At 38.4% G+C, this 13255-nt stretch overlaps 1 protein-coding gene across 1 annotated transcript in view; it reads left to right on the top strand.

Annotated features, from left to right (window-relative positions):
* The window catches only part of LOC134002171 (NACHT, LRR and PYD domains-containing protein 12-like), a gene marked incomplete at its 5' end in the record, with an annotated part of 84530 nt that extends 72752 nt beyond the window's left edge, over nt 1-11778 (top strand). The window contains 3 exons of the mRNA XM_062441456.1: nt 8756-8802; nt 9334-9551; nt 11456-11778. Of these exons, the coding sequence (XP_062297440.1) occupies nt 8756-8802; nt 9334-9551; nt 11456-11778 (588 nt within the window). The remainder of the gene's footprint in view (nt 1-8755; nt 8803-9333; nt 9552-11455) is intronic.
* Nucleotides 11779-13255: the final 1477 nt, after the last annotated feature.

Below are 13255 nucleotides of genomic sequence, written 5' to 3'. Positions count from 1 at the left end.
TTTCTTCCTCTCAACGAGCACCATGCACCATAAGCACTGTGAGAACTACAGAATAAAACAGAAGAAATACAAAATGCTTCTGTTGATGCTGCCATCATAAAAGGACTTGAAACACCGATGGCCCTACATAACGGAGGAACATTGAATAATCAGACACACAGTCTTGAGTTCATCTGACTGGCATGCTTCATCTCACCAGAGCAAGCTGCAGTCCCTTTATTTGTAATTTGCGGCCCCTGTGTGTAACTCCTCCCATTTCAGCAATCAGGCAAAATCAATCAACAAACAAAACTCAACAGCTTCTCTGTAGTTTCACAAATAATTCACATATAAATCATGTTCACATATTAATCATGTTTACACCCAATACAAATCATTTTAACCAACTAATAACGATGAAATATGAAATAAAATATGTTTTTAAGTTATTATGACAAGTGTATCACATGCTTCTTTTAAATGAAATACAATATATTGTAATTGTTCACAGAAAGAATATATTGCTTTTATCCTGACATGTGCAATTAACTAATAAACAAGTAATGACATTCTCCTTTCTTAAAGAATATCCTATCTAATAATAATAATAATACACACTCCACTTTTTTCATACCTCATTCCGCTCTCCAAGGGCGCTAATTAAAGAGTTTCCCCCTTTAGCTAGCATGCTCTCTAGCTCGACACACACACACACACCTCACAGTTCGGAGCTCTTTCAAAAATAATAAGGTAAATCACAATGTAAACTCTTTCCTTACAGGATTCAAACAGATGAACATGATAAATAACTAGTGTTTACAAGTTTTTACCGTTCCTCCGACGATGCGTGAGCACAACTTTGGCTGTGTCTCAATTCAGGGGCCGCATCCTTGTAAGGACGCATTTTAAGGCCGGTTACGTCACAATGCCGCGCGAAGGCCTGTCCCAATTCGAAGACTCCTTAAACGCATGCTCAAACGCAGCCTCAAAATGCGTCCTTGTTTTAACTGTTTTTGAGGATGCATCGCTACTATCCTTAGCGGCCTCATATATTCCAAGATCCTTTGCGCGCCGCTGTTCAGTCCCATAGATATCTATAGAACATGACGTTCCATATATATCTATGTGCAGTCCCGCGAAAAGAACAATGGTTGTTATTGTTAATAAATGTTTATGTTTTTATATGGTATTGTTATAAAATAAAAAATATTGTTAATTGTTACACGTTGTCTTTTCCATTTAGTATTTACAACTTAAGTTTACAACTTATAATGATAAATCTCCGTTTCCTTTTCTTTTTTTTCTTTTAAAAAAAAAAATAACATGAGTAGTATTTGAAATATTTGTCTTCGAAGACCGCGAGGCCGCGTCCTTACAAGGATGCAGCCCCTGAATTGAGACACAGCCATTGAGAAGAGAGAGTAGCAGGAAGTGTAACTTTTTTTTTTTTTAAGCATGAATCCTTTATTTAAAAAACAAAACAAAACAACAACTTTGATGCAGTAATGTGAAGCTGTCAATAGGGGGAGTTACAGTCACAAAACCCACAATCCTAATTCCAATGTTTGTGCATTAAAATAACAGACCCAGTTTAGTTTACATACTTTCATTTTTTCACATATTACCAGATTTATGTGTTTACTTATTGTATAAAAGGTCAGAACATTGTGAAAATGTTTGTCACAATATCTGTAAGCTCAATATATTTAAATTACCTTTTTGTAGCAACAAAACCTCACATTTAAAAAGAGGAAAACAGAGAATGTTTTTGCTTGGAAGAAATTTAAGAGATTAAATTATCACAATCAATCAATTATTGTGAATTATTTTTCAGTTATTCTGTTGTCTTTCAGCTTATTTTATTTATTTATTTTTTCACTTTTTTTTTTATTATTGTAAAAAAAAGCATACATACAGTATACAATGAACAGTATACAAGAAAGACATTAGATAACAGATGAGCCAGGGGTAGTTACATTAAATAAAAATGTTGTAATAGGTACAGATATTTAGTGTTTTAATAGCCTTTTGATTAGTCAAATTATCAAGTAACTTAAAATAATGCTCAATTTCTTTCTGAAAAACAACAAAACAAGGTTCTTTCTTATTAAATTTACTCTTATGGATATAAAACTTTGCCAGAAATAAAATCAAATTTATTAAGAAATAACATTTTTCTTCCTGCTTACGAATAATTATGGAAGCCAAACACAACATTTTCCCAGAGTAGAAAGAAATCTTTGAAGAGATGATCAATAATAAATCTGCTGAAGTCTGCCCATCATTTTCTTTGTAAAGGGACAGTCCCAAAACAGATGTAAAACGGTTTCGGGGTGTACATTGCAAAAAGAACAGTGTGTGTTAATGTCTTTTTAAAATTTCTGCATATAATGGTTGGCAGGGTAGTATTTGTGGATAATTTTAAAAGACACCTCCCTAACCTTGTTTACAAAATTTGTGGGGGGAGCATCCACACTTTCTTCCAGTCAATATTATTAACTAAACGGTTCCAATATGCAGTGACATACGGGGTAGTGATGATATTTCTTTGGAATAAGGCACGTATCTTTTTGTTATTATTTTTTTGGGAATGTGAAGAGAAACATATTTTTCCTTCTGGGGAGTCAACTGAGTTGGGGAGAGATACATGATTAACTGAAGGCATCTGTCTGTTCCTAAAAAGTATTAGGGTGCCTGTTGGAATCGCTTTAATAACAACAGAGAATTCCTTAGGAGTCACTTGAAGGTTAAACCTGGATAAAACATCTATATAAGAGAGCAATGATCCCTCCTCATTAAACAATTGACTCACCAGCCAAATCTGATTCTGGAACCAAGTTTAAAAAAAAAAAAAAGACTTGTTTTTAGATAAAATATCTCTGTTATTCCAAATAATATATCGGTGTGGTGAGAAGTTATGCTTATATACAAGTGTCCAGGCTAGAAGTACCTGTTTATGGAATACAGACAGTTTGGCAGGGAGTTTGTCTACATTATAATTACAACTTAATATTAAAGCCGCAAGCGGCGATGGCGGGCCCTCGCTCACCCATGCCACTGCGGGGCCTGAGGCATGGCGGGGCTGTGGCGTGAAGCAGAAAGTGAGAAAAAACCTGGAAGGAGGCCAAAAATGCAATGTTTCGTTCATCCAGTAGGGGGCAGTCACAGGTAGTTACACATATGGTCTGGTGTGGTCTGGTGTGTTCAGGGCGGCCACTCATCAGTCATGTGAAGTTTGGAGTGAATTGGACAAAGCATGAAGGAGTTATGAGAGGTTGATGGTTCATCCACCAGGGGGCAGTAATGGGATGCATGCAGGTGTGTTCAGGGTCAGTCCCTCATCACACATGTGAAGTTTCGTGGAAATCGGACAATGTTGATGCAAAAAATGGCACTTCCTGTTTCCACTAGGGGGCGACATGAGCGACACCCCTATCAGATGGAAGAGGTCTCCACCCTGGACCTGTGTATCAATTTTCATGATGATACGTGTTCAATAAAGCCATCAAAAAGCCAAACGTATTTTCATGGCGAGGAATTGATGGTAGCCACGCCCCCCACAGGGACGCCATTACTCGTAGCTTCACAGTCTTCATAATGTAGCTTCACCAACTGGTTCTGCATGTTTTAGAAGTGGAATGAAGTTGATGGGGTCAACTATGTATTTTTCATGAATTTAAGTTCACTTCCTGTTACCACCGGGGGGCGCTATGAGTTACGTGGGAAGTTAATATATCGGGACGTTCAGGGCGGCGCCATCATCATGTCCAGCAAGTTTGAAGCTGATTGGATGAAGTATGTGGGCGTGAGAGCCACTCGTATGTACATGGCGAGCACGCCAAAGTTAGTTGAGCCCTGGCAGACACGCCCTTTGACCTACGGATGCGCAGAGCACAACTTAAGCTCAGCTAGGTCTGGAGATGTTGCGTACCTAATTTGAACTTGATCGGGCGAACGCTGTGGGAGGACTTAATTTTAGGCGGGAAAAATCAAAACCAAAATGGCCGACTTCCTGTTGGGTTGAGGTCATGAGGTCAAGAGGCTTTTTTGCATATGTGGGTATAATACATATGTGTACCGAATTTTATGAGCATAGAACAAAGTTAGCAAAATTCCCTATGGGCATTTTTGGACTTTGTAGGGGGCGCTATTCCGCCATTCTGCGTCGACCATGTGCGACCACCCAAAAATATCGAATTTCGGATGAGGCCGGACGTCCGTGCAAAAGTATAAGCATTTTCGCATTTGGGAAAGAGGCGAAATTGGGGCACGAAATGTCGGAATAATAATAATAATAATAATAATAATAATAATAATAATAATAATAATAATAATAATAATAATTAACATTACAATTTCAATAGGGCTTTTGCCAGGCGACTTGCAGTCGCCGCTCGGGCCCTAATAAAGTGCAGGCCTCCAAAGCGAGAGAAAATGTAATGGGGAATAAAGTTCCAAATTGAATAAGGATTTTTAAGAAAGTTTTTATCCCAATTAATTTTAAAAGTATTATTCAGGGTGGTAAAATCCAAAAAGTTAAGTCCTCCAGACTCATAATTATTCATAACCATACTTTTTCTTATATAATGTGTACGATTTCTCCATATAAAGTTAAAAAGCATCTGATCAATAGCTTTACTAATCTTACTACCTAGGTGTAATGAAATGGCGGCATAAGTTAGTCGAGAAATTCCCTCTGCTTTAGTTATTAAAACTCTACCCTTCAAGGACAAATCCCTCTGTAACCACTGATTCAATTTCTTTTGAGTTTTCTAAATAATTGGAGTAAAGTTTAGGGAGGATCTTAACTTTTGATTTTTAGTGATAGTAAGGCCCAAGTATTTAACCTCATCTTTTACCGTGATATTACAGATAGAAGGAACATTGCAGTTTTTAACAGCTATCAGTTCACATTTATTAATATTCTATCATAAACCAGAAGCCTTGGAAAAGTCGTTAATAATATTAAGAGCAATAGGTATTTGACTTGCATTTTTTAGAAACAGTGTAGTATCAGCAGCCAGCTGACTAATGAGAATATCCCTACCAGCTATGGAAATTCCTTTAACATTACTATTGGTGATATGATTTGTGAGAATTTGTGTACAAAGTAAAAACAGGTACGGCGAGATTGGGCATCCTTGTCGGATGCCTCGTTTGAGCATACAAAGTTTTAATGGCCTTACAGAAGTAATTGCCAAAGCCAAACATTTCTAGGGAGCGAAAGATAAATTGGTGTTCTACTGTATCGAAGGCCTTGTAGAAATCCAGGAAGAGGATAAAGCTATCGTCAGATACCAGTTCACATCTTTATTAGACTTAGGAATCAGCGTAATGATACCTTGGGTGAGGCTTGGAGGGAGAGCATTATTTTCAATGCTTTCGATAAATACCTGCAGTAAAAAAGGAGCTAGCCGGTTTGAAAAGCATTTATAAAACTCTGCAGTTATGCCGTCTGTGCCAGGAGATTTATTGCCCTTAAGGGAGTTAATGGAGTCTAGAACCTCCTCTAAGGTAAAAGGGGCATCACAGTAAACTTTGTCACCTGAATCAATTGTTTTCAAGTCCTTTACAGAGTTTAGATATAAAGTTGTGGCTGATTCATTATATTTAGAGCTATACAACTTTCCATAAAAATTACAGCAAAAATTCGAAATTAGTTTGGCGTTTTCAGAAATGATACCATTAATGATTAACTGATGGATAGAATTACTTTTAGAATGAAATCTTTCAAGTCTGAAGAAATACGCAGAGTTTTGCTCTCCCTCCTCTAGCCATCTCTTCCTAGATCTTAAAAAGGCTCCTTCTGCCTTGCGTCGGTATATTTCATCAAGTTTACTCTGAAGGTCTAGCAGATTCAGTCTATCCACCTGTGAGATGTCATCAGGAGGTCTTTGATAAAATGAAGCAATTTTAGAAATGATCTCTTCTTCCTCAATTCTTCTAGATTTGGCAATGTGACTTCCATACCTTCTCAAGAACTTGCATACTTCAAACTTAAAGAGCTCCCAGTTAGTGCTATAGGATTTCTCCTTCGTAGCCTTATTCCAAAACTGGCTAACTAACTTATTGACCTCTTTTATAACTAGTTTATTTACAAGCAGGGAGTTGTTTAGTTTCCAGTATGAAGATCTACCATGTGTAAAATCAGAAGCAAATAATTGTACATTGATGTATACCGCCCTGTGGTCAGTAAGGGGTGTGGTAAGGATATTGATTGTAACATTATTTCTATCAATGGAGTTGGAAACTAACCAAAAATCAATGCGGGATTGCCTTGTTCCTGTTCTGTTACTCCAAGTAAAAGATTTGTCATTGGGGAATTTTCTCTCCATACATCATTAACATCAAACTTTTCCATCAACATTTTCAATTTTGTGTTAGAGGACAAAGACTGTGCTGGAGGCCATCTATCCATTGTATCATCTAAAGTTATATTAAATCCCCACCAATAAAAAGAAGAGAGTCAGGGTATTTGCAAAGCCAAAAGAAAATTCTGTTTTCTAACGAGTCAAGTAACTTGTCATTCTCTGATTTAGAATTGTACCCATATAAGTTAGCAGTGATGAAAGTTGTATTATTAAATCTAACCACCATTAGGATGTAGTGACCCAAAGAGTCACAATCTGAATGTAGAACATCTCCACTAAAGGAATTTTTAGCTGTAGTGACTCCAGCAGAGCGCTCAGATCCATGAGAAAACCAGATCTCATTGCCCCATTGTGACCTCCAAAAATTAATATCAGCAGATATCGAATGAGATTCTTGAAAAAAAATAAAATCTGTTTTAAGTTGTTTGGCAAACAAAAATAAGGCTTTACACTTACAGTTCTGTCTTAACCCCCTGGCATTAAGATAAACTAAAGACAAAGACAAAGTTATTAAGAAATATGAGATAAACTAAACAGTTGTAACCAACCGCTTAAATGAGATATATTACTCATAAGGGGAACCGAGTACTGCATTCATTAACATAAATAATCAGTGAAGTTCAAATTAAAGTGTAGTCAGCCAAAAGAAAATACAGCATACTTAGCTTGCCACCATCCAATAGATGTTAGTTATATAACATTAAGGGGAAACAATAAATACAATTAAATAAGCTTTTCCCTTTTTCAAATACAAAATAAGATAAGCTGCCTCTGAGTTTTGTCAATAATATGACTTTAAAGTACGAAATCAGATTACTGGTTATAAAACGAATGTGATAAAATAAAATAAAAAAGAGCAGCATTAATCATGATTTAGCCATAACTGTCATGACAGTTCAGGGAGGGAGATTAACTTCAGACCCGTTAATAAAAGCGCGACCTCCGACGAAGTGTGCTGCTTTACCCTCCTTTCTAGCCTTCTCGATCAGTGGCCACAGTTTGTTTCTGCGGTCTCTGTCCTTTTTGGAGAGATCCTCCGCAAATCTCAGGCGGTTGTCCTGTAGAAAGCGGGACGTCTTCGTAGCTTTCCATACGGCATCTCTGCACACTCGTGAGGAGAACTGGAGGATAATTCCTCTGGGCTTGGAGTCATTTGGTCGCTTGGCGCCGAGACGGTGCACAGTGTCGATGGTGTCAGCGAGCTTGGTCTTCTGTTCCGGCAGGACTTCTTGACAAATATTAATCGTCTTCCGCCGAACATCTTCCTTCTCCGACTCGTCGACTCCATACAACCATTGGTTCCACCGTCTGGAGTATCTTTCCAACTCAGAGATTCTTTGTTGACAGTCGTTTACTCGCCCCTCTTCGTGTGAAGCTCTTTTCTCAAGTATGGACACTTTTCCATTCATGTCCTTGATTTCAGCACAAGCGAAATCAACAGTCTTTCTTAATCCTTCAATTTTCATCGCATTTGTGCTTACCATCTTCTCGATGTTGTCAGACCTTGTATTTATCAGTGCAGATAGTGAGGCAACTATATCACCAGAGTTGTCGCGTGTATACAGCATCCTCTTTGGAGCCGGAGATTTACTCGGAGTGACAGGGAGAGGTGGAAGCTCATCCCTATCGTCTTCTTCACCTGGAAAAGTCAAGGCGGCAGTGTAGTCATGGCAGTTGTCTCTTCTGTCGCGTTTTGGCGACATTAACAGTCTTTTCTGTGTTCGCTGTATGATGTTTTCAGGAAGAGAAGTGTTAAGCAAAGAAAAAGTCGGAACTTCACTGTTATAATAAACTGAACTTTGCAGAGCTCGGTGAAAGCGTCTGCTCACTCGGCCATCTTGGCACGCCCCCCAGGAAGTGTAACATCACCAAAAACTTCAGAAGAAGAAAACTGCGCTCTTCAAAATGAAAGCGGAACAGACCACAAGGTGGCACTGTAGGATTACAATGTCTTGTTAACACATAAAAACAATATTGTGTAGGAGAATATTAATGAAATTTATCAGACATTTACAGACACAATGACACTCGACTTCCTCCAGAGGTTAATACTCCTTATGTCTAAACTCCAAACATGATTTACTGTCATCTGTATTATCTTCAAGCCCTCGTTTCCTCTCCTCTCACTCTCTGCTCCTTCCTCCTCCATCAGAAACTCCTAATTCACTTTTACCTCCTCATCTGTGAAACCATCAGCTGCTGTCCAACATAGTCCTGCAGGATCATTTCAATGTAAAGTTAAAGAGCAACTGATCATTTAGTGATGTGGACTAGTGATAACCAGTGATAATGAAACAGTACAGAGTGCAGAGTAGAACCTGAAGCAGTGAGGATCCTGTCAGCTGTATGACTGAGAGTGAGCTGTTCAGTTTCTGTAACTAATGTTGTCTTTCTCTATATTTTAGGACTTCACACCCAACATGCTGACTGAGTCTGCAAACATTTCATACAGGTAACCAAATCATAAGATGAACAATATTTCAACCTTCAACCTCATCAGCTTCTGTCAGTGATGACACTTCACCTCCTTTCAGATAGTTCCACTCTGTTCAGTCATTTAACTCATTTTAGTTCAGATTCAACGGTCCTGTCATCTCCTTTCAGTGATTACTCTTCACTTTTAACACTTTTCATACTCTTCATATTCCTGCAGCTGCTGCTTCTCTCACATCTTGTCCAGCGGTTCAGTTTGTTCTCCAGCTGTTGAAGCACTGCAGCAGTCACAGCATGTTATCTTTTCTTAGCTTTTATTGCCTTTATTTGAGTCAGTGTAGAGAGACAGGAAACAAGGGAAGAGAGAAGGATATAACATGCAACAAAGGTCCTCTGGCTGGGAATCAAATCATGGACATTGTGTTTATATAGTATGAGCCTTAACCATTAGGACAGCAGAGCGCCCTGCAGCCAGTAATCTGCAGCAAATTCATTCTGAAAAAAGCTGCATGAGTCTGTGTTGTGTGATCAGCTCCTCTGTGTCCTCCAGGTTCAGCTGTCCTGGTCCAGGTGTGTTCAGGTGTAATTCGACTGGACTCATGTTTGTTATGACTAAGGAGGCGGAGCTACAGTACAGGACTGTCCAATGGGATGAGAGAGTCCTACAACCAGCTGGTAAAACAGCTGCAGGGCCGCTGTTCAACATCCAGTCCAGTCCTGAAGATGCTGTCAGTCAGCTCCACCTGCCACACTGTGAAACCATGGATGGTAAGATGATTATTCAGCTCTGTGAGTTTTATTAAAGCAATGATAAGACTCCTGATGATATTATGCTCCTGAAGGGGGAGCTAGAGGAACATAAAAAGGGTTCATCACCATTAACCTGTACTAGGCAAGGCAGCTTTATTTATGTAGAACATTTCATACCCAGGGGCAACTCAGTGTGCTTTACATACAAACAAACATTTAACAGTAAGAATTAGAAACATAAAAACATCCAATTACATTTAAAAAAGCAGGAATGAAGCAGGATTTGTGGTTAGTGAGGTAACTTCAGGTTAACTCAGGTGTTCAGTCCTCACTTCTTACCAGGTACATCACCATGGTAACTGATGCTGAACAGTTACTCAATTTTCTTTTCATGTGACATATTCAGCAAAATAATCCTCACTCTGTACTTGAGTCTTATATAATAATTCCTGCAGGTATTTAAAACTTTCGTCTACTTTTTATGTTTTTAATATGTTTCTTCTAGAGCTGGGCGATATGGACAAAATCAAATATCATGATATTTTAGACCAAATACCTCGATATCAATATTACAATAATATTATAGAGATGACTGTTGATGCTTTCACTAAATATTTACTCTATGAAATCTTTGATAAATAATCATCGGTAATATGGATATAATGAAAAAGTGAGTAAAAAGTAAATAACAGAACAGCTAGAACAGTCATAAGTTCATAAAGTTACATATTTTACTGTACTGTTCACCAAAACCATCTTTTTCGTCCCTCTATTATGGACGTATCATTTATGGAATGGCGGAGGAGGGGTATTTACCGCTTTAAGGACCTTTACAATTGTAAAACACTGGATAGTTATGAAAATATACAGAGACGGTAAACCTACCTAGACAACTGTTTTTTCGATATTTCCAGATAATGCATTTTCTCAAGGCCAGTTATCCTTCCTTCCCCTCCCTTCCTGAGCTTTGACCCTAGGAAGACATGACACTTCTAAATCCTGGAAAACCACAACCTGGCCAGAGTTCAGTCTGGTTTGGGACGAGGAGTTAGGAATTAAACTTGGAGATTATTGGGGCTGTGCACTGCAAAGAGTTCATTCATCATCATCCTTTGCCCGCCTGGCACTCATTCAGTTTAAAGTTATTCATAGAGCACATTATAGTAAAGCCAAACTGGCTGAAATATATCCAGGGGCTGATGCAAGCTGTAGCAGGTGTTCTTTCTCTACGGCAAATCTTTCTTACGTCCTTCCCTTCCCTTGAAACTTATTGGTCTGGAGTGTTCAAAACATTATCTGAGGCTCTCAACATAACCATTGAACCAAACCCCATGACTGCAATATTCGGTGTTCCCACAGACACAGTCACTAAACCCCAATCTGATGTTATTGCGTTCACCTCGCTGCTTACCTGCCGTAGAATTCTTCTTATCTGGAAATGCACCACATCCCCATCGCTTGCTCGTTGGCTAGAGGATGTCATGCTTTTTCTCAAACTAGAAAAGATTAAATTTACATTGAGAGGGTCAATGAGGAATTTCTACCGGAGATGGCAGCCTAAAAGAGTTGGAGTCAGAGTCCACTTAACTTACCCTAGCTTTCCAAACTGTATTTGAGAAGGTGCGGTACATATGATAATGCTGTCAAGCATTTACATTCAATATACAAAGGCATCCAGGGTATCCAAGAAATATGTTTTTTTTTGTTTTTTTGTTTTTTTTATTTGAATGATTATTGTGGGGATTTGTATTGTTTCTTTTTGTTTTTCATATTATTGTTGATAGATGTTGAAGTTAAAGGGGAAAAATGGAGATTGTACTTTTAACGCTTCCTATTTCACTCTCTGTATACCACTAATTTCCATCAATGAACAGATTTGTAAAAAAAAATTTAAAAAATAAAATAAATGCGTGTTTTCACAGCTCCGCTCCCTGAAGGTCTGCTGTCTGTCGTCCACATCACTGATGATGTAATGAGCATCCTGAAGCCGCTGGAGATTACCGACACTCATGTGGTTGTGAACGTCCCTCACCTCTCTGCCTTTGGTCTGGTCTTTGTACTGGATTATATTAACAGCTTTTTTAACACCAGAAGGCCAATTAATGGCCACGTTCTGCTGTTCCTCCGACCACAACAATCAGAAACACAGAAGCAGTATCTTGACGTGTTTCTCCTGCCGAGGAACGTCCCTCTGTCAGAGGTAAAACTTAATGTTGCTATGTTACAGCTTCACTTTCAGTCCTAACTTGTCTGATTGTTCTTAAAGCTGCTTGTAGGAACTGAAGGTGGAGTCAAATTTTAATCGTAAAGGTTATATAATAACAAATATAATCATATTAGTTTACACAGAAAGTCTTCATACATCTTCATACGGGGATTAATGCAACATAACTGATGACAATAACAGATTGTTTCTTTTATATTGTGCTGATACAAACAGACCTGGGGCCCGTTTCAGAAAGCAGGTTTAGTGAAAACTCTGAGTTAGTTAACCCTGAGATGAGGGAAACTCTGGTTTTTCGGTTTCTCAAAGCCAGTTCAGCTTAACTCTGAGTCAATTACCCTGGCAACATACTCCGTGAACCTAACCTGCTCGCTGGCAGGTTTTCTTCAACTAAGCCTGAGTTTCTCTTCCTTTTTAACTGAAGACTGCAGACTGAAGGAGGTGTCAGACATTTCTTAAAGAGTTAGTTAATATTGAAGCACAAATACGAAGCACAAATCTCCGTCATAGGGTGATCAGACCCTGCTGGGATGTTTTATCTCTGATGATGTTCTGTTTGAGTGTTTCCGATTTTCTGTACAATCGATAATTTTATCTGAACAATAGCTCAGCCCTCGTATCGTCTGTACGACACATCGTGGACATGCTCTCAGTTCAGAGCAAGTGTTGCCCTTTGTATTTTTCTTTGCCAATGGCAGTTTTATATGTAACATCTGTGACGCTGAGCATGTTACCAAGGCAACCGTCTGTCAGGCTGTCAGACACGTAATATTTGAAAATTGATAGCCAAGTGGTTACTGCGCATGCGTCATAATGACAGTCTCTGGTTCGATTCCAGCGAGCACCTGTGATGCCTGCAGGTCTTTCCCCTCTCTATCTCTCTCTTTCTCTCTCCCTGTTTCCTGTCAACCTCTTTACTAGCTAATGTTAAATTAAGGTGAAAGTGCCCAAACATAAATCTTAAAAAAAAAAGAATAAAGAAATGTGACTCTTGCACTGAAACGTTTACACTTTGGTAGTGTTGTATGTATAAAGGCATTTAGGTGTTGCTTTCAAATATACAATATTAAATACTGGCAGAGTTGGGGTGGCTGAAGAATTGACTTTCTTTTTTGCTTAGAAGATTTCACTAAGCACTGAAATATATCACATGTTGAATGTAGCCACTGAATGCTGTTAATGAGGGCAGGCTAAACAACATCACAATTGCTTGTAATGAAATTATACCTGACTTGTTTGAACTAGATTTTTATATTTCATATTCAGTTGCTGCCAAATAGGCCTGCGTTTTGTACCTGTTGGGGTCTGCATGAATATTAAATGTTCCACGCACAAACACATACACAGAATATAAATGTTGAATAAGTGGAACACTCGAGACAAAACGTTTTCCTTTTTTTTTCATTGATACTCACACATTGACTCGGTTGGTAATTTTCTGCCACATCAGCTCATGTTCTTTTGCTGCTGCTACTGTATTGCTTTTTTTCTTAAGTAT

This window comes from Scomber scombrus, chromosome 20 (assembly GCF_963691925.1).
Source record: "Scomber scombrus chromosome 20, fScoSco1.1, whole genome shotgun sequence".
Lineage (NCBI taxonomy): Eukaryota > Metazoa > Chordata > Actinopteri > Scombriformes > Scombridae > Scomber > Scomber scombrus.
This window is presented reverse-complemented; position numbering and strand designations above follow the sequence as displayed.